This window comes from Balaenoptera acutorostrata, chromosome 19, assembly GCF_949987535.1.
Source record: "Balaenoptera acutorostrata chromosome 19, mBalAcu1.1, whole genome shotgun sequence".
Classification (NCBI taxonomy): domain Eukaryota; kingdom Metazoa; phylum Chordata; class Mammalia; order Artiodactyla; family Balaenopteridae; genus Balaenoptera; species Balaenoptera acutorostrata.
The window spans coordinates 15,327,385-15,346,857 of NC_080082.1; the positions used below are offsets into that span (position 1 = coordinate 15,327,385).

The 19,473-nt window shown below is 51.3% G+C and overlaps 1 protein-coding gene across 1 annotated transcript; it reads left to right on the forward strand.

Annotated features, from left to right (window-relative positions):
• Nucleotides 1-89: 89 nt before the first annotated feature.
• Nucleotides 90-18,627, forward strand: DHX38 (DEAH-box helicase 38). The gene is made up of 27 exons (XM_007198206.3): nucleotides 90-291; nucleotides 2,344-2,685; nucleotides 3,046-3,233; nucleotides 3,905-4,009; nucleotides 4,564-4,711; nucleotides 4,832-4,950; nucleotides 5,109-5,185; nucleotides 5,638-5,793; nucleotides 6,327-6,488; nucleotides 7,071-7,178; nucleotides 7,555-7,667; nucleotides 9,106-9,243; nucleotides 9,611-9,797; nucleotides 9,943-10,128; nucleotides 10,508-10,648; nucleotides 10,983-11,093; nucleotides 11,188-11,304; nucleotides 11,470-11,577; nucleotides 11,961-12,073; nucleotides 12,790-12,998; nucleotides 13,101-13,255; nucleotides 13,660-13,815; nucleotides 13,911-14,045; nucleotides 14,246-14,371; nucleotides 14,899-14,994; nucleotides 16,407-16,528; nucleotides 18,158-18,627. Exons 2-27 carry the CDS (start codon nucleotides 2,363-2,365, stop codon nucleotides 18,240-18,242), a joined length of 3,684 nt encoding a protein of 1,227 aa, XP_007198268.1. The 5' UTR covers nucleotides 90-291; nucleotides 2,344-2,362; the 3' UTR covers nucleotides 18,243-18,627.
• Nucleotides 18,628-19,473: the final 846 nt, after the last annotated feature.

A 19,473-nucleotide genomic window follows, 5' to 3' on the forward strand; every position in this document is an offset into this window, starting at 1 on the left:
AGACTAAGCGTGATTGGTCGCCAGGAGACTCGGAAGTGTCTCTGATCAGAGCCGCAGAGAAAGACAGTCTAGCCTTGCAAGCGTTCTGTCCCACACTAGGAACGGGCGTTTTTCGGGCTGCTCTCGATGGTATCTTTGGATGGATAGAGGGGGCCGGGCAAAGTCTTATGGGACAATAATGGCCGCTTTCAAGGTGCGGGTTTTGGTTCTCTAAGGCGGTCTGAGTGAGGAGTGGCGGCGCCAGCGCCCCAGAGTCCGGGACAGAAGGTCCCGAGAGTCGGGCTTGGTGAGGTGAGTGTCCCTTCTTCCTTTCCGACCTTTTCTTCGCCAATCGTGGCGGCTCCAAGCGGCGGATATCGGCCCCTCGCTCAGGTTCGGGCCCAGGTTTGGAAAGTCTTGTTCCTGTCACCCAACTTGCGTTACTCACCTTAGGGATGCTGCCTAGGTCCTGCAAGACCGGCCTTTCTCCTTTCTCAGGTCAGATCCAGCTTCCTGGCGTGGCCTCGCAGAGGTCCAGGGATGCTGCCCGGGGGGGTCACCCTGCTCACTTCCTTAGACCTTCCTATTAGCCCACTCTCAGACGGACACCGAGCCCAGCAGGGCTCCTTTTGTCTTCCTCTTCTCTGTCACAGTGGTATCTCTACCAGGTGATATCTTTTACTAGAATGTCAACTCCAAAAAGGTTGGGATTTTTGTCTGTTTTGTTCTCTTCTTTATTTCTAATGCCCAGAACAGCGATTGGCGCACAGAAAGCACTCAGTAATTGTTGAACGAATGTATCCAGTTTTTTCTTCATTATTTTTCTTGTACCTCTTGTGGCTTCTTTGCCACTAATTATTCTTCACAAGCCAACACTTAGCTTCTTATTTACTTTTCTCAGCTGTTAGTTGTCCTGTTTGTCAGACTCCTTTTCCTGTGCTGCTGGCATCTTTATTTGTTGTCCCTAGAAATTTCTGGCTCCCTGTTTCCTTTAATCAGTTTAAACTCATTCATTCATTTATTCCTCAAACGTTTATTTTGCTAGGCACTGGGTAAAGCAGTCAACAAGACAGACAAGGTTCTCTCTCCTGCATAAAATGACATTCTAGAAGTATATTTTCTAGTTCAGACTACTGAGCAGAGCATGTAAATCCTACCTTCCTGTTTAGATTTCCTCACATGAATACAGATGTCACCAATAGGTAGCTTTCCCTTTTCTCTTCTGCCTGATGGCATTTTTCAAAATGCAACTGTTGTTCATACTATATGTTCAGTCTGTTTAGCACTATTCTACTATAGAGCTGTATGTTAATTAGAGCTGGGTGAAACATTCTGGATTCTGGTAGTACCCTATCCCTTGACAGTTCTTTGCTTTACTGGCTTGTTGGAATGAGGGAAATTATTCAAGCACTCAGAATGGGATATGTTTATAAGTAGATTGTGTATAGTGGAAGGTAAAGAGGAATTTGTTATAAGTTGAGTGCCAGAAAATCCTACAGTTACCTACTTTTCAGAAATATCATTTCCTAGCCTGGTGATTCTCATCAATTTTTTTTTTTTGGTGAACTTGAATTGTTATTAAACAGATTTCAACTGCTGTGAGGTAAGTCTTTTCTACAAAACACAATCCATTAAAGTATGGATCACATGGATGGTAGTCTTATACGTCAACAACCCTGCTGTATCTGTAGTTTAAAGGAAGGGAGAGGAGGAAGAACTTGTGTAAAAAAATGGTGAGGGACCCAAATCAATACCTTGGAGCACAGCAAGTGAAATAATGTAACGATGACATTTATGTAACTCTTTATGGTTACAGAGTGCTTTCACATACACTTTCTTGTTTGATTCTCACAATAACTCCATGGATTAGATAGAGCAAAAAGTACTTCCATTTTGCAGATGTAGAAATTATGCCTAACCAAAGATTAAGTTATTGCTTACAATCATACAGGTAGAAAATGTCAAGAGCCTGGGTTCTGATTGAGGTTTCTGATTTAAAATCTAGTGGTGTTTTCCCTAAACTCCCTTTATAGATGCCATAATGCTCTAGTAAGTGTCCCTTAGTGAGGTCTGTTCTTGCCTGGATGATACCTTCTTGGATCCTGGGGGGTGTGTGTGTGTGTGTGTGGGTGTGGGTGTGTGTGTGTGTATCTGTTTCTGATATGTGTTGGGGTAGAAGTAGAAAGATCTTTTGCGATTGTCGATGACTTGATGGACAGGTCTTGGTAAGAGGTAACTAAAGGAATTCTGATCTTGAGGGGCAGGTCAACCCCCCAGAGATCCATATACCTACAGTTATTCTGGGATGTAGCAGAGCCAAGCCTTTTCTCATGTCTGATATCAAATGGTTTGTTTTCCTTCCAGAGAAATCCCAGAGCCTGCCATGGAGGACACCAGCGAGGATGCCTCGATCCATCGATTGGAAGGCACTGAGGTGGACTCCCAGGTTGGCGGTCTCATTTTCAAGACCAAAAGCGCATCTAGTGAGCAGCATGTCTTCAAGGCCCCTGCTCCCCGCCCTTCATTGCTGGGACTAGACTTGTTGGCTTCCCTGAAAAGGAGGGAGAGAGAGGAGAAGGATGACGGGGAGGACAAGAAGAAGTCCAGAGTCTCTTCCTTTAAGGACTGGGAAGAGAGCAAGGATGACCAGAGGGACGCTGAGGAGGAGGGCGGTGACCAGGCTGGCCACAGTAGCCGAAAAGACAGGTAAGAGCCTTTGGGTGGATTGCCCCAAAGGGAATGAAAATGGAGGCCAGAAAATAGCATCTCATGTATATCTCTCAGTTTTCTCGTTGGACATTTAGGACTTCATGATTTTACTATGATTCTATAACATTGAGGCTAGATAGGAATTGGTATTTTCTTCAGATTTGGGGGAACATTCAAAGGCACCTAAAGAGTGGATGATGGAGGTTAGAAGTGCTTATGGTTGTTGCCATATGCAAACCTGCCGTACCAGGGAGATAAAGTGGAAAAGGCCAGGTCACATGTTTGGCCTGGCCAAAGGTTTGGGGCAGGTTTTTCTTCCATGGATGAGCCCTTTACCAGCTGCCCTCCCTGTTTCAGACATTATCGATCTGCTCGGGTAGAGACTCCATCCCATCCTGGTGGTGTGAGTGAAGAGTTCTGGGAACGCAGTCGGCAGAGAGAGCGGGAGTGGCGGGAACATGGTGTCTACGCCTCGTCCAAAGAAGAAAAGGATCGGAAGAAGGAGAGGTCGAGGGATCGAGACTGTGACCGCAAGAGAGACAGAGGTAAACTGCCCAGCAGAGTTCCTAGTGCCTGCTAAGCACCTCAGTTAACATGTCGGCCTTTTTCCTGTTGGGGGGGGTTTTATAACACCTGTTAATTAGGGAACTCCATTTTCATGTCAGCCTGGTTGGTTTTGACCCCGTTGGTATTGGGATTAGCAGGCAGTTTAAGAAAAGAGCTGTTACATGCAACATAGCTGCTTTGCTTGAGTGTGTGGTCCTCATTTTATCCTGAAAATTGGTGATGAAGGTGAAAATGGGTAGTACGTTTGAGAAACCAGTTGACACTAGTGTTGGCGAGAGAAAAAGGACGGTGCTGTGGAGCAAAGCTAGACATAAAATCCAGTGCTGGCTTTCCTCAGTGTTGTCTGAGTTCTGTAGCTTGTAGGCTTGTAACTATTAAATAACTCTTCATTATAGGCTTGTAACTATTCTTTTTTGAATTCTTGCAGGAAAATAACTGTTACTGTGAGTTTGAAACTTTCTAGCCAGTAACTAATTTTTGCCCTTGAAAGAATGGGGATATGTGAGTTTCAGGAGCCCAAGGATCGCATTAGAGCAGTGAGGTTGCACCTGTGAGTGAGTGGGGAGGCTTGTCCTTTCTCTAGGGTGAAGATGGGTGGAAGTTAGGATGGGACACCTGTTTTCTAAGCTCTGCCGGTGACTCCTCACAGATGAGCGGGATAGAAACAGGCACAGCAGCAGATCGGAGCGAGATGGAGGGTCAGAGCGCAGCGGCAGAAGAAACGAACCTGAGAGCCCCCGACACCGGCCTAAAGGTAGTCTGAGCTGTTGCTTGTGGTGGCTTGTGAGAGCCAAGTGTATGAGAGGCAGGGTGAGTGACTCTCATCCTCAGTGGAACTGGGTTGGAATTCCTGATTCCACCATGAAATTCTGGGAATACTTGGTTCTGAGTCAGTTGATTCAGTTGGGAAGGCCGTGGACTTCTCTGTGGAGACAGATATGCTCCCTTAACATGATTTGCCAGTTTGCTGAGCGGCCAGTTTTCCAAATGGTAGGAAAGAATAGGGAGCTGGGGGTGGGTGGGGTAGGGGCAGAAAAAGGTTTTATTACAAAGAAATATGTACATTCAAGAGGGATATGCTTGCAGATATAAATTGGATATTCCTTAAAGTGTTGTTATGAGCACAGATGAAAACTGGACCATTAAAATTCAGATATCTTTAAAAGCTGTCAAAACCATCTTATCCGTTGCAAATAGATGCAAAGTTTATAAATAGTAAAAGAAAGAAATCTGGTGAATTGACTTTCATCTAATGGCTCTATAGCCGTGTCTTAGACGTTTCCTGTGGGTGTGTCTTTTGTGGCCCAGATGCAGCCACCCCTTCAAGGTCTACCTGGGATGAAGAGGACAGTGGCTATGGCTCCTCAAAGCGCTCACAGTGGGAATCGCCCTCCCCAACGCCTTCCTATCGGGATTCTGACCGGAGTCATCGGCTGTCCAGTCGAGATAGGGACAGGTGACGTTCTGGGTGGGCGGCACAGGCTGGGCGTGACTGGGGCTGGGAGGGCAGATGGTGGCTGGGGAACACGTCTCAGCTTAGTGACTCTTTAGTGAGGCTGGTTGTGCTGTTTCCCAGGTCTGTGAGGAGCAGGTACGCAGACGACACGCCTCTGCCAACCCCGTCCTACAAATACAACGAGTGGGCCGATGACAGAAGACATCTGGGGTCCACCCCACGTCTGTCCAGGGGCCGAGGTAAGGCAGGGTAGAAGTGGGAAGCAGGACGCAGGGTCGCTCGTCCTGGTGGGGCTGGACGAAGCCGGGCTGGGGCTGTGCTGCTTGGCAGGTCTGTGTGAGGCCACTGGGGATGAGCTGGGACCGTGCAGACTGACCTGCTACGTGTTCTCCCGCAGGGAGACGTGAGGATGGCGAAGAAGGAATTTCATTTGACACAGAAGAGGAACGGCAGCAATGGGAGGACGACCAGAGGGTAAAAACTACATCTTCGAGGAACTGAATGAGGGGTGGTGGGTCACCTCTGTCGGTGAGTGGGTGACTGGGGGTGTCCGAGCACAAGGGTCATGGGTTACACTGTAGTGGAACCGGACGTTGAGCCACGTTCAGTCTCGAAGCCGTGGAATCTCTTTCCAGGCAAAGGCTCTGTGGTGAAACTTCTCACCAAATGCAGGTCAGACTTAACTTTTTCGGCTGTGTGCTGGTGCCACCGTGTGGTAAATGTAAGAAGTGCCGTCATGGCGGGCTGCGCTGTACACTGGGCTTCTCCTCTAGGTGGCTCGTCTTACAGCCTCTCTTGCGCCTCTCACGAGGGCTGCTATGCCGCACCAGTGACTTCTTACCAAGCACCTCCTGCCCTTCTGGCCACGTCTTGCGCAGAAACTGGATCTGCGCTGTGTTCTTACTGCTTTGTCTCTTGTGCCGCAGCAAGCTGACCGGGATTGGTACATGATGGATGAGGGGTATGATGAGTTCCACAACCCGCTGGCCTACTCCTCCGAGGACTACGTGAGGAGGCGGGAGCAGCATCTGCACAAACAGAAGCAGAAGCGCATTTCGGCCCAGCGGAGGCAGATCAATGAGGTGAGGCTGCCCGCAGCAGGTGGGGCAGATTCAGCTGGAGAAGCAGCAGGTCACACGCGCCTGCCGGCGGCCCAGCTCGTCTCCCGCTGCTGCAGTCACAGACTTAGCGATTCCTCCGGAGGCAGAGGGTGGGCAGGGAACTTATCAGTAACTTAAGAAAAACCCAACCCAAATCATGACTTCTGTCTTCTGCAGTAGTTCTGGAGGGGTGCTGTTGATGGGAACTGGGAGGTCAGGCCCCGGCTCTGTGGTGTGTCCTTTGTGTCTCTGAGCGGGGCCAGAGACAGTCACCGTTTGTGTATCCATACAGAGGTTCTGCCTTAGATATAACGGGTTGCTTCTGGGAAGAGTACTGCAGGTGATTTGGGATGAGCGATTCTTCTGTCTAAGGAGCTGCAGGGTAGAGAGGCCCGTGACATCTCTGCAGCCCCTATGGCCCTTCTGTCAGGACCCTCTGCGTGGCCTCGCCTGGGACCTTTCAGGATGGCCTTGCAGTTGCAGCCTTAACGTGGCCTCCCGTTGTGTCCTCACAGGATAACGAACGCTGGGAGACCAACCGCATGCTCACCAGCGGGGTGGTGCATCGGCTGGAGGTGGACGACGACTTTGAAGAGGACAGTGCAGCCAAGGTCCATCTGATGGTGCATAACCTGGTGCCTCCCTTTCTGGACGGGCGCATCGTCTTCACCAAGCAGGTGAGGGCCCTCTGTTGTCAGAGGGAAGACCGCTCAGAGAAGCCTGAAATGGAAAAAGAAAGAAAGGGAAAGGAAAGGAGAGGAAAAAAGCCCCATCATGATAGGGGTAGGGTAGCAACCCTTCGTTTACTAGGGCCAGTACGAAGTGGACCTTCGTGTTGAGTTTTTTTTTTTTTTTTTTTTTTTTAAATTTTTATTTTATTTGTTTTATTTTTGGCTGTGTTGGGTCTTCGTTGCTGCGCGCGGGGTTTTCTCTGGTTGCGGCAAGCTTCGTTGCGGTGCGCGGACCTCTCATTGCGGTGGCTTCTTTTGTTGCCGAGCACGGGCTCTAGGCACATGGGCTTCAGTAGTTGTGGCACTCGGGCTCAGTAGTTGTGGCTCACGGGCTCTAGAACGCAGGCTCAGTAGTTGCAGCACCCGGGCTTAGTTGCTCCGTGGCATGTGGGATCTTCCCGGACCAGGGCTCGAACCTGTGTCCCCTGCATTGGCAGGCGGATTCTTAACCACTGCGCCACCAGGGAAGCCTTCGTGTTGAGTTTAATGGTCAGCGCAGAATTTCTCTTTTTCCTCAACCTCTTGCAGCCAGAGCCTGTGATTCCAGTCAAGGACGCCACTTCTGACCTGGCCATTATCGCTAGAAAAGGCAGTCAAACGGTGCGGAAGCACAGGGAGCAAAAGGAACGCAAAAAGGTTGGTTTCTTGTCTTCTAGGGCCAGAGAGTATCTGCATATTTTTTTGTATTTTTTTTCTTTTTTCTTCTTTTTAAAGATCACGTTCCACCTCACAGGTAGGGTTCTTATTGGCATTTAGAGGAAACTCACAGAGCAAGAAACAGCCCTTGTGGGAGGGTATTGCATTCCTCCTCCAGGGCCTCAGTTAAGATAATCTGGGGCCTGGTGTCTCAGGAGCTTCAGGCATAAGATTGGGAGGCACGGCTCGGTGCCACTGCTGCCTTGTGGGAATTTACTGCCTGCTAGATGAAGCCTGTTGTCAGACAGGATTGATTTTCCATGGACCACAGTTGTGTCACGGGATGGAGCAGATTGACTTTTTGTGTCTTTTTCAGGCTCAACACAAACACTGGGAACTGGCTGGAACCAAACTGGGAGATATAATGGGCGTCAAAAAAGAGGAAGAGCCGGATAAAGCTCTGACAGAGGACGGTAAAGTGGACTACAGGTAGGAGTCTCGCCAGCAGCGGGGGTCTCTGCAGTCGGGGCCTCAAGGGGGCCGATAGGATTCGGCACTCACGAATAGGAAAACGATGTCATTTGGAGTCTCTGGTCCCTTCCTCCTGGTTTTTTCAACTTTTCTGAGATAACATTCCTACTGCCGCCCCTGATACTGCAGGAGCTTCTTCTTTGCCAGGCAGCACCACAGAACTCACAGATACTCAGTCATTGGATTCTCACGACAGTCCCACGGGACAGGTGTAATCTTCCCCGTTTTTCATGTGAGGAGGAGGAGGCCCAGGGAGGTTAAGTAGCTTGTTTGAGGTGGTCCAGCTGGTAAACGGTGGGGTGAGGATCACACCCAGACAGTCTAGTCTCGAAGCCCACACTCTCAGCCGCTCTGCTAGAGTGCCTTTCAGATGCTCAGTGTGGGAAAGTGTGCTTTGCACCCTTAGATTTTAGTTCAATCTAAGGAAGAACTATTTTTAACAGAGGTTTGAAAATAGAAAGCATTGTCTTCTCAGGTAGTGACTTCCCCATTCATAGAGGTACTTAAGCAGATGTTGGATAACTGCTTATTGGGCTTTCCTCATTGTGTAGGTGGCTGAACTGAGATGTCCCTTCTGAATCTCACTGAACACTCTGAAATCCTACAAAACTGTCATCTGAGTTAATAATTCTCTGTAACCCTGTGAGAAGTGAGAAGTTGGTGCTATTGATCAGCCCTTGTTAGTTTCTAGTTAACTTAATCCCGTAGGTGTTAATTGTTAGCTGACCGGGAGTGACTGGGATGTTAGAAACAGGAAGCTTGACAGAGCGTGGGCTCAACCTGATGGAGGAAAAGTCTCTTGGGAAAGGGATGGGTGGAGACTGTAGACTAATGTAGGTAAGGTAGGACTGGTACCTTTTTGCTCTGCAGCCTGGGGATGTACGTGTGTCGGATACTTGAGCGCTTTCAGTGGAAGCTGTAGGTAAACATCAAGTGGGACTGTTCTCACAGTTCTTTAAAAATAAAGCCTTATGGACTCTGAGGTGGGAGGGAGTCTGACCTTGGTCACCTCGTCCTTTCAGCCTGTTAAGTGTGGTGCTGAAATTGCCCAAGGTTGTTCCATATAAGGTAATGACCTGTGGATTTCAGCTCCTCTTCTGGCTGAACTCTTTTAGGGCAGAGGATTTGCCACTTGCTAATCTGTAGCTCCTCTGAGCCCCCTGCAGCTGTCTGTCCTGGGGGCGTTGAGTAGGTTTTGGATGATGGATTCTCAGACAGCCGTCTGGTCCCTTAGGACAGAGGAGATGAGCAGCACCTGGCAGCTCTAGCGTCTCAAAGATTTACTGCACATTTGAAGCAGTGCTCACTTTTGGGTGTAGGAAGCAGGGCAGTAACCCAGTCAGGAAGGCAGATGTGGGAAACTGTGCAGGGCGCTAAGGCTGCTGTGTGTTCTCAGGGCAGAGCAGAAGTTTGCAGACCACATGAAGAAAAAGAGCGAAGCCAGCAGTGAATTTGCAAAGAAGAAGTCTATTCTGGAGCAGAGGCAGTACCTGCCCATCTTTGCTGTGCAGCAGGAGCTGCTCACGATTATCAGGTAACTGCGTCCACCCCGGGTCGGGCTTCCACTACTGAATCAGGTGTCCCATTTTCTCCTGTGTGTACTCTGTAGCTCTTTTTCTTTTGGGTATGACATCTGATGGAGAAGGGAAAGGATTTTTTCCCCTCACCTGGGTGCCCTGGGCTACCCTGCTTGAAGTAAGCAAGATGGCATCATTTTGTTTTAGTGCATTTGTTTAAACTGTACTGTCTTCCAGACTTTTTAGAGGGTGTTTCAGTATGAGACAGTTTTCCCAGGGAAATCCTCCTCCCTGCGCAGGCACGCTCCTTGGATAGCTACAGGTGGGGGTAGGAGGTGGCCCTCCACTCGGGCTGATTCACCCGTTATCTTCTCTTCCTTGCAGAGATAATAGCATCGTGATCGTGGTTGGGGAGACAGGGAGTGGTAAGACCACTCAGCTGACCCAGTACCTGCACGAAGACGGTTACACGGACTATGGGATGATCGGGTGCACCCAGCCCCGCCGTGTGGCTGCCATGTCGGTGGCCAAGAGAGTCAGTGAAGAGATGGGGGGCAGCCTTGGTGAGGAGGTGAGTGGGCGCAAGGGCTGAGCTGTGTAGTTCTTGCCTGGTAGCTTCTGTCATTTGGGCTGATCTGCTGAGGCCTGGACCCAGCTCGGGGTGTGCAGTGGCGAGTGGGCGCCCAGAGCTTCTGAGCGGTCTCTCTGGCCTCCAGGTGGGTTATGCCATCCGTTTCGAAGACTGCACTTCAGAAAGCACCTTGATCAAGTACATGACCGATGGAATCCTGCTGCGAGAGTCCCTGCGGGAAGCGGACCTGGATCACTACAGCGCCATCATCATGGACGAGGCCCATGAGCGCTCCCTCAACACCGACGTGCTCTTTGGGCTGCTCCGGGAGGTAAGGGCTGCGGGTCCAGCCTCTCTGCCTGTGGGGCTTGGAGCACCGCCCTGCCAGGAGTTAGTGACGAGGCACTCCAGGCGGGCTGGGGTCTAGCCTGGGGAAGCTGAGGGGGTCTTTGACAGGCTGAGTTGCCCCGGAGGCCCTTGGCTGCGGGGTTCAGACCTGGTGGTGGTTTACTCTGTTCTTGCTCAGCTGAGCGCCTCATGGTTCTCCCGGCTGTGGCCCCACCGATTCGGTTCAGGATTGTGACGAATCTAATGAGCCATCCGTCAGCTCTGACTTCTGTTTCATTTGGTAGTTATGCTGATGAGACTGGGGGGCAGAAGCCAAGGGTCCCAAAACTGTGGGGAAGCCTCTGACTGACTTCTTCTCTTAGGTGGTGGCTCGGCGCTCAGACCTGAAGCTCATTGTCACGTCGGCCACCATGGATGCAGAGAAATTTGCTTCCTTTTTTGGGAATGTCCCCATCTTCCATATCCCTGGTCGTACGTTCCCTGTTGACATCCTCTTCAGCAAGGTACTGAGGCCCTGTTTCGGAACTGACCTGACCTTTGATGAGAAACTGGTTGGGGGATGTGGAATGGCATACTGAGCCGGGAGAGGTTTTGTGGGGACCCTGCTAGCCTGCAGCTATAGGGCTTGAAGGTGAAGGACTGTGCTCTGGGGAGGTTTCGCTTGATTGTTTCTTTGGAGTGGACGTGCAGGGCTCAGGGAGGGCCATCAGGCCCATCTGCAGGTGTGGCAGCCCTGAGAGTTCATCGGCTCTAGCCCCTGACCAGGAACTGGGTCGCCGGTTCCCAGTGGGGGCTTGGCCTGCATTCCCTCTGACGGTGTCCCTCACTGGTTTGCAGACCCCCCAGGAGGATTATGTGGAGGCCGCAGTGAAGCAGTCTCTGCAGGTGCATCTGTCAGGGGCCCCCGGGGACATCCTTATCTTCATGCCTGGCCAAGAGGACATCGAGGTGCGTGCCTCGGTCATGACTGGGGTGAACGGGTGTGTCCTTCGTGTGAGAACTGGGGGATCTGGTGTCTCACAGCTCCTCTCTGTGCCCTCAGGTGACCTCAGACCAGATTGTGGAGCATCTGGAAGAACTGGAGAACGCGCCCGCCTTGGCTGTGCTGCCCATCTATTCCCAGCTGCCTTCTGACCTCCAGGCCAAAATCTTCCAGAAGGTGAGATGGGTCCCCACCTTGGGATTCCCCCAGACTCTCCCAAAGGAGGGCAAGAGGGAGGGTGTTAGTTTTCTGGCACGGGTGGGGTGTACTTTTCTCCTTGTGGGGTTTTTCCTACCTGAAGGCCTACAGCCTTCGCTCCATGAGTGTCCTGTCCGGCTCCAGGCTCCGGATGGCGTTCGGAAGTGTATTGTCGCCACCAACATTGCTGAGACCTCTCTGACTGTCGATGGCATCATGTTTGTTATCGATTCTGGTTATTGTAAATTAAAGGTAAGAGGAGACACAGGCACCGGGGCCCTGGGCCTTCACCCAAAGCTAACTCAGCCAAGGGGGTGGGAAGGCAGGCCCTGGGTCCTTGGCCCTCACACGACGATTGCTCATGGAAGTGGTGGTATTGAGTGCTGGTTTTGCCATGTGCTTGATTCACTCCATCCTTGTGATAACTCGAGGTAGACAGTTTACATAACTCGATAGAGATCGCGGAGCTGGTGTTTAGGGGAAATTTCTTGAGGTTCCTGGTTCCGAAAGATGGCTGCTTACATCGCTAAGACCCTTCTGTAACGTGTAGCACCCAGGGTCTGTCTTTGTCTCAAGCCTGCCTCCCTTTTTCCCCTCACTCTGTCCTTAGTCAGGTCTTTGCTGTCCCCTCCTAGGTCTTCAACCCCAGGATTGGCATGGATGCTCTGCAGATCTACCCCATCAGCCAGGCCAATGCCAACCAGAGGTCGGGGCGAGCCGGCAGGACGGGCCCAGGTCAGTGTTTCAGGTAGGAGCCCTGCGCTAGCCTGCTCTCGGGTGGAGCCCCGGCTGGGGTGGGAAGGCTTGGACTGTGACCCTGCAGAGAGGTGACCCCTGAGGCTGGGAACCAGTGGTGGGGCTGCCTCTTGTTGCTTCTCTCGTCACGTGCTGCTGAGTGGAGGAAGCTGCCTTCGCAGGCAGCCCTGAAGTCTGAGCAGCCTTGGGTTTTAGGAAGACCTGTGTGGAAGGTACCTGCAGCGGATGACCAGCGATTACAGTGTGCCTCCTCCCGGAAGATAAATGTGAACAAATTACAGCACCGGTTCTTTTTTTCCTCCTCCAATTACTCTCTCTCTCTTTTTTGTTCCGATTTTAAAAAATAATGTATTAACTATAGAAATTCAGAAAATCTAGAAAAATATAAAGAAAAAAAATCCCAGCCATAATTCTAGTCCCAGGCTCATTGGTTCCAGAAATGAAACAAGTACATAGGAGACTCCAGCAGAATGGTGAATTGGCAGGACTGAGTTTTGAGTAGGTGGAGATTTGTGATTGTAAGGGAAAGGGGGAGGTGGGGGGAAGAAATGAGGACTTCTCCTCCTTACCCGTGGCTTTCACCTGCACTGGCTCTTCTGGGTGCACAAGCCCAGTGTTGGTCCCTGTGTAGACAGCCGGGCATATTTGAGGGGCTCAGCCGGGCAGCACGGTGGGAAGTGCGGCAGGACTGCGTCTTCTCCCCCGCAGGCTCTACACCCAGAGCGCCTACAAGAACGAGCTCCTGACCACCACGGTGCCCGAGATCCAGCGGACCAACCTGGCCAACGTGGTGCTGCTGCTCAAGTCGCTGGGGGTGCAGGACCTGCTGCAGTTCCACTTCATGGACCCGCCCCCGGAGGACAACATGCTCAACTCCATGTATCAGCTCTGGATCCTCGGGGCCCTGGACAACACAGGTGCCGTGGCCCCGGGAGCCGGGCAGGGCCCCGTGGGCTCTGGTGCCTGGGTGCTCCAGGCACTGTGTCCACTGACCGTGCGGATTTGTTCCTCTCTCCCAGGCGGTCTGACCTCGACTGGGCGGCTGATGGTGGAGTTCCCGCTGGACCCGGCCCTGTCCAAGATGCTCATTGTGTCCTGTGACATGGGCTGCAGCTCCGAGATCCTGCTCATCGTCTCCATGCTGTCGGTCCCAGCCATCTTCTACAGGCCCAAGGTGGGAGATGCTGTCCGGCTCCTCTCCTCCCAGGGATCTCGGGAGGTTATGGGCTCAAGGAAGGTTGAGAGAGGGGAGTAGTTTCTCTCTGTGTTGTTAAGACGGAGTGGAGGGAAGGGCAGGAATCAGTTTCCAAAGAGTGGTTTTGCTGTTTTATGTTAAGCAGGTTGGGGTAGGGGAAGGGATGGGCTAGAGCCATGGTTCTCAGGGAGTGTTTTGCAGTTTTTTCTAGGATGGCTGTGCCTGAGCCCTCACATTTTAGAATAAATATTTTGTTGTAAACTAATTTATTTTTCCTATATTGTCAGGGCACTACGTTGATGTGTTTTTAGCTGTGGTGAGGGTAGATGATAGTGTGAGATAGCTCTTCTCATTGGACCTGGACTTCCCTTTTTCCTTCCTAGGGCCGAGAGGAGGAGAGCGATCAAATCCGGGAGAAGTTCGCAGTCCCTGAGAGCGACCACCTGACCTACCTGAATGTCTACCTGCAGTGGAAGAACAACAATTACTCTACCATCTGGTGTAACGATCATTTCATCCATGCCAAGGCTATGCGGAAGGTGGGGGCAGTGGCCGAGAGAAGCAGCATGTTGGGAGGAGGGGTGGGAGGCAGGGAAGGAGGGCACCATCCTTGTCTCCCTGTGTCCTGCTCTAGGTCCGGGAGGTGCGGGCTCAGCTCAAGGACATCATGGTGCAGCAGCGGATGAGCCTGGCCTCGTGTGGCACCGACTGGGACATTGTCAGGAAGTGTATCTGTGCTGCCTATTTCCACCAGGCAGCCAAGCTCAAGGTGAGCCCAGTGGAGCTATGGCCCCTCTGGGCCTGATACTTCTTTCGAGGGCAGAGGTCTCCTTTCTCATTGTACAGTCCTGCAGATCTGGGCTTCCCCCAAAAGCCTGTGTCAAGACAGTATGGGACTGGGTAGCTGCCCAGATGTGCAGTGTTTTGCTATGTTTTGCTCTGTAGCCACCTGTTGCATCTCTTCCCTAGGGAATCGGGGAGTATGTGAATATCCGGACAGGCATGCCCTGCCACCTGCACCCCACCAGCTCCCTCTTTGGAATGGGCTACACCCCAGACTACATTGTGTATCACGAGTTGGTCATGACCACCAAGGTGAGTCTTTTCCAAGGCAGCTTGCATGACTGTAGGCCCACTTGGCTGGGCCAGGCCTTTGTCATAACCCTTTGCCGCCTTCTGGGATGGGTTTTGAGCTTGGGAGGCTCAAGGCCACATGTTGCTTGGAGGGAAATTGAGGTTGGTTTTCAGCTGGGGGTTTGGGGAAGTTTGTATAGATACACAGTTAACCTCTGGATTCCAGTGGCCTCGGCTATGCCAGCAGGATTGTTCCCTACTCGCCACCTGGGACAAGCAAGCCCTTTTGGCGTTGTTAGAAGGGTTTTCTGAGGGGCTGGGCCTTTTCTGTTGGACAACAGGGGCCTTTTTCTCAAGCATGGAGGAATTTGGATGGGAGAAGGGATTAGAATCCCAGTGTCTGCGGCTGTCCCTTGCCTTTTTCAGCCTCACAGGGCGAGGGGTAGGCCCCTTCCCGTATAGCTCCTAACTGTGGAACCGCTCTGGGAGGGACAGCTCAAAGCATTGGTCCTCCTGTGACCACCGCTCTGCGGCCCTTCTGCCCACAGGAGTACATGCAGTGTGTGACTGCTGTGGACGGAGAGTGGCTGGCAGAGCTGGGCCCCATGTTCTACAGCGTGAAACAGGCAGGAAAGTCTCGGCAGGTAAGGACCCTGTGCTTCTCTATGGAGGATCTGTTTGTCTCTGGGATCCGCTTTCCCCTCAGCCTGGTATTAAAGACACATCATCATCTGGCTTCCCTTCACTTCTCTGTCAAACATAAAAGTTGTGATCCAGGCCGGTTAGTCTGTCTGATCTCCCCCCACCCACTCCATTTGCTCGGTCTGCTGAGCCTTAAAAAAAAAAAAAACTTATTATTGAAAAGTCCAAATACTCATAAAAGTGGACAAAAACAGTATAATGAGCCACGAGTTCCTCACTTAGCTTCCATAATTATCAACATTCTGCCCAACCTTGTTTCTCTTATTCCCACTCCGCTCCATACATATTGAGTGTTTTCCTGGAATATTTTAAAGCATACCTCAGACATTGTGTTTTTTCACCCATAAATACTTGAATATGTGTCTCTAAAAGGACTTTCAAAAATTAAAACATAACCTCCATGCAAATCTTACTCAACAGAATTAATCCCTAATGTTGCTAAAGTCTCCAGTTCTTGTTCATATTTCCTGTTTTATTCCAAAGATAATTTTTTATAATTGATTTGCTTGAATTCGGAGCCAGGCGTTGAAATTTGTCATTATATATATTAAGTCTTTTATTCTGGAACAAGCTCTGCCCCCACTCATTTTTTATGGCATTGACTTATTGGAGAAAACAGGTTGGTCATCTGTTGGTCATTCTGTAGAATGTTCCACGTTCTGTTTTGAGCTGATTGCTTCCTCAAGGTGTTTAACTTTTGCCTCTATCCCATGTACTTTCTGTAAGCTAGTCATTAATCTGAAGCCTTGGTTAGATTCAGATTCAGCTGTTTTGGGTAAGGATGCACAAATGCGTGTGGTGCTGTGAACCTCCTTTTAGATCCAGTCAGGAGGCACATAAGGTCTGGTGGTGCCACTTTCGAAGACACTAAGATTGCTCAGTGATTCCACCTGATCCCTCCATTATAAATTCTCTACCTACTTCTCGGTCTCCTGACAGTCTTGGTGTCCATTGGTGGCTACCACCTGGAGTTAGGGCTGCAGAATGTTGTGGACTTTAGCTTCCCCCCTTCTCAGCATAGTTCGCCCCGCACCGGGCCTGCACACATCTTCCTATGTCCGTCCTCTCCAGCCAGATGTCGTGTCTTCTCTATTTCCTGTACTTCCTGGCATGGTTATGAACTTGGTTAGAGCATGTAAGCACTTAGCAAATGGAGTGGAGGGCTGAGGCATGACAGGGTGAGGACTCAATCATCCAATGTCTGTCTTGGATCAGTGAGAAAAGCAGGCCTCAGTGCTGGGGCAGGGAGCTGGCAAGGTCTACCCAGCACCTGGCTTGCAGCAGGGAGATGGGTGCAGGCCGGGCCTCCTCACCTGCCAATCCCCAGTGACCCCAGGACCTCTCCCTTCTCTAGGAGAACCGCCGACGGGCCAAAGAGGAAGCCTCTGCCATGGAGGAGGAGATGGCACTGGCCGAGGAGCAGCTGCGGGCCCGGCGGCAGGAGCAGGAAAAGCGCAGCCCCCTGGGCAATGTCAGGTGAGCTGTGGTCTCGGGACTCTGGTCCTGATGGAGCCCACCAGCTGGACTGACCAGGCCCTGAGGCAGGGTCGCGATTTAAGAGAAGTTAAGGGCTTCCCTGGTGGCGCAGTGGTTGAGAGTCTGCCTGCCAATACAGGGGACACGGGTTCGAGCCCTGGTCTGGGAAGATCCCACATGCCGCAGAGCAAATGGGCCCGTGAGCCACAATTACTGAGCCTGCGCGTCTGGAGCCTGTGCTCCGCAACAAGAGAGGCCGCGGTAGTGAGAGGCCCGCGCACCGCGATGAAGAGTGGCCCCCGCTTGCCACAACTGGAGAAAGCCCTTGCACAGAAACGAAGACCCAACACAGCCATAAATAAATAAATAAAGCACACCTAGTATAGTGTAATTTAAAAAAAAAAAAAAAAAAAGAGAAGTTAAATGTGCAGAGGTGAATTGGTGACAAGTTGACTGTGGTCACGTGGAGACGGGAGGGGTTTCGGACATACTTTCAAGGGGTGGTGATACAGCTGCAACTCCTGGTCGTTGTTTGTTATGTTGTGATGGGGCCCAAGGTGGGCTGGAGCGGCAGAGTAGGTCTCACAGCTTTACCAACAGGCTAGGGCTTGGACACCATAGTAGAGAGGCAAGGTGGGGAGAGCCTTGGGCACCTGCGTCTGCCCTGGTGCCTGGAGTTAGACCGCACAGGTGAAGGGCACAGTCCCTGAAAGACTGCCCTCACCTCAGTCACCACCTGCAAGTTGGGGGGTACCCAGGGTCACCCTCATTTCTCACCAACTTGTTACAAATTTGGGGATCCCCATGGACTCCCTCAGGTTTGATAATTTGCTAGAACACCTCGCAGAACTCAGGGAAGTACTATACATATTACAGTTTTATTATAGCAAAAGGTCACAGAACCAGCCAAAGGGAGAGATGTGTAAAGTGAGGTCTGAGAGGGTCTTAGATGTGAAGTCTTCCATTGTCCTTGGGGTCATGTTACCCTCCTGGCACATTACACAGAGTACTGTCACCAGGGAAGCTTACCCGAGCTTTGGTGCCCAGAGTTTTATTGGGCAGGACCCATGTGTTGACTTAGTCTCCAGCCCCTTTTCCCTCCCCAGAGGCTGGGCTAATAGCACGAGGCTCAAAGCACAGCCCTCTAATCACAGGTGGGTTTTTCTGGCAGGGTAGCCACCATCCTGAGTCATCTCATTTGCATAAACTATCAGATGTGGTCCGAGGGGCCCACCGTGAATGACAGAGACACTCCAGTCCCCTTGGGAAATTCCAAGGGTCTAGAGATACCTCCAGGAACTGGGGACAAAGCCCAGCCACAGCTGGAGTGGCGGCCTGGTGAGGTGGAGGGAAGACGACCTCCATAGCTCACCTAGGGGATATGAATGGAATTGTTAAAAAAATCTCATAACCTGTCTCAGTGGATATCAGAAAGAGGTGCTATCTCATTCTGCTCCCGATCACAAATAGGGAAGGCAAGGGGAGTGGAAGTGTGCTAGGGGAGAAACCCTGCAGCCCCAAAGCCTGCTCGCACACAGAAACAGCAAGACCTCAGGCTCCTCATCCTTCTGTGTGTCCTGGCCGGAGTGAGCAGCAGTGCGATTCCTAACCCCTCTTCTGTGTCTCCAGGTCTACAAAGATCTACACCCCAGGTCGGAAAGAGCAAGGGGAACCCATGACCCCTCGCCGCACACCAGCCCGCTTTGGGCTCTGAGCTGAGGCTGTCCCTGGAGAGGAGGGGGGCCAGGTGTTGAGTCCTGAGCCCTGTGGCTGGAGCGCCCAGGCCTGCCGACAAAACCCTTTCATCTGTGTGCTTTCATTTGTGTACATCATGGCCTTGGGGGCACCTGTTGAGGCCAGGCTCTGCCATGGAGGAGGTGGGAGTTTCTTGGTGCACGCGCGGGGCCGCAGAGCAGCTGCCAGGACCACGAGAGGTGGCCGGACCCACCGTATTCAAATAAACTGTCCCTGGGACACTTGGTGTATAAATGACACGGCTGTGACTATGTTTTTTAAAATTCTTGTGTAAAACAGCACAATAAACCTAGAGGGAATTATAATTTGGTTATAATTCAGGATTTGGAAATAAATTTATTGTTTGTAAAATGTTATTGTATTTCTGACTCTTCTTTTCCCCTAACTGCCCTAAATCACACACTAGAGAACAGGCAGAACGCTGACGACTTTCCTTGGATGGATCCTTCTAGAACCTTAGCTCGCCCTTATTTCTGTTCTCTAGGCAGTGCCTCTTAGAGGAGGGGTTGATGGGGTGGGACTCAGCTGACAGGGAAGGAGAATGGCCCGGGGCACCAGCACCTGGCAGGGCTGGGGCAAGGCTGGCCACAGTGGCCGGGAAGTGGGAGGAAGGTGAGCAGCCGTGCACCCTCTGTCCTTTCCCGTGGGCGGGTTGGCTGCTCTGTTGCTCAGAATGGCCCAAGTTTCTACCATTATGTGTTGTGTATTGATGGAAAATAGTGTAAAATGTTGCTTATTGGTTTTCACATAAAAGATGAGCCTTACACTAGAATCACTAGTCTCTTCTGTTGTTAAGCAGCCTCAACAGTCTGCTGAGGCGACGTCTTGGGCACCTCTGGTACTTACTTAGTGACTCCCTAGGGCTGGGCTTCTGCCAGGTGTGCTGGGTGGGAGGGCCTGTGTTGGGGCTGAGAGCCCAACAGGCTTGGGGCTCAGAAGCACCTGCATACTGGGCCAGGGCTCAGCGTGAGCTCCTTGGTGCCCGGCTCACGCCACTGTTAGTTCCACTCTGTTTCTCACTCTGTTCCTGGGATTTGAATTTCTGTTGTTATAAATCAATATAAGTTAAATTAAAGCCAATTTTATGGGTAGGTTTGGAAGCCAGGCTTTGCCAGCCAGAATCAGCTTCCACCTCTACTTCCATTCTTTTTACCTCTAACCGCCTTTCCTGGGAATGCAGGTAGAAGCTG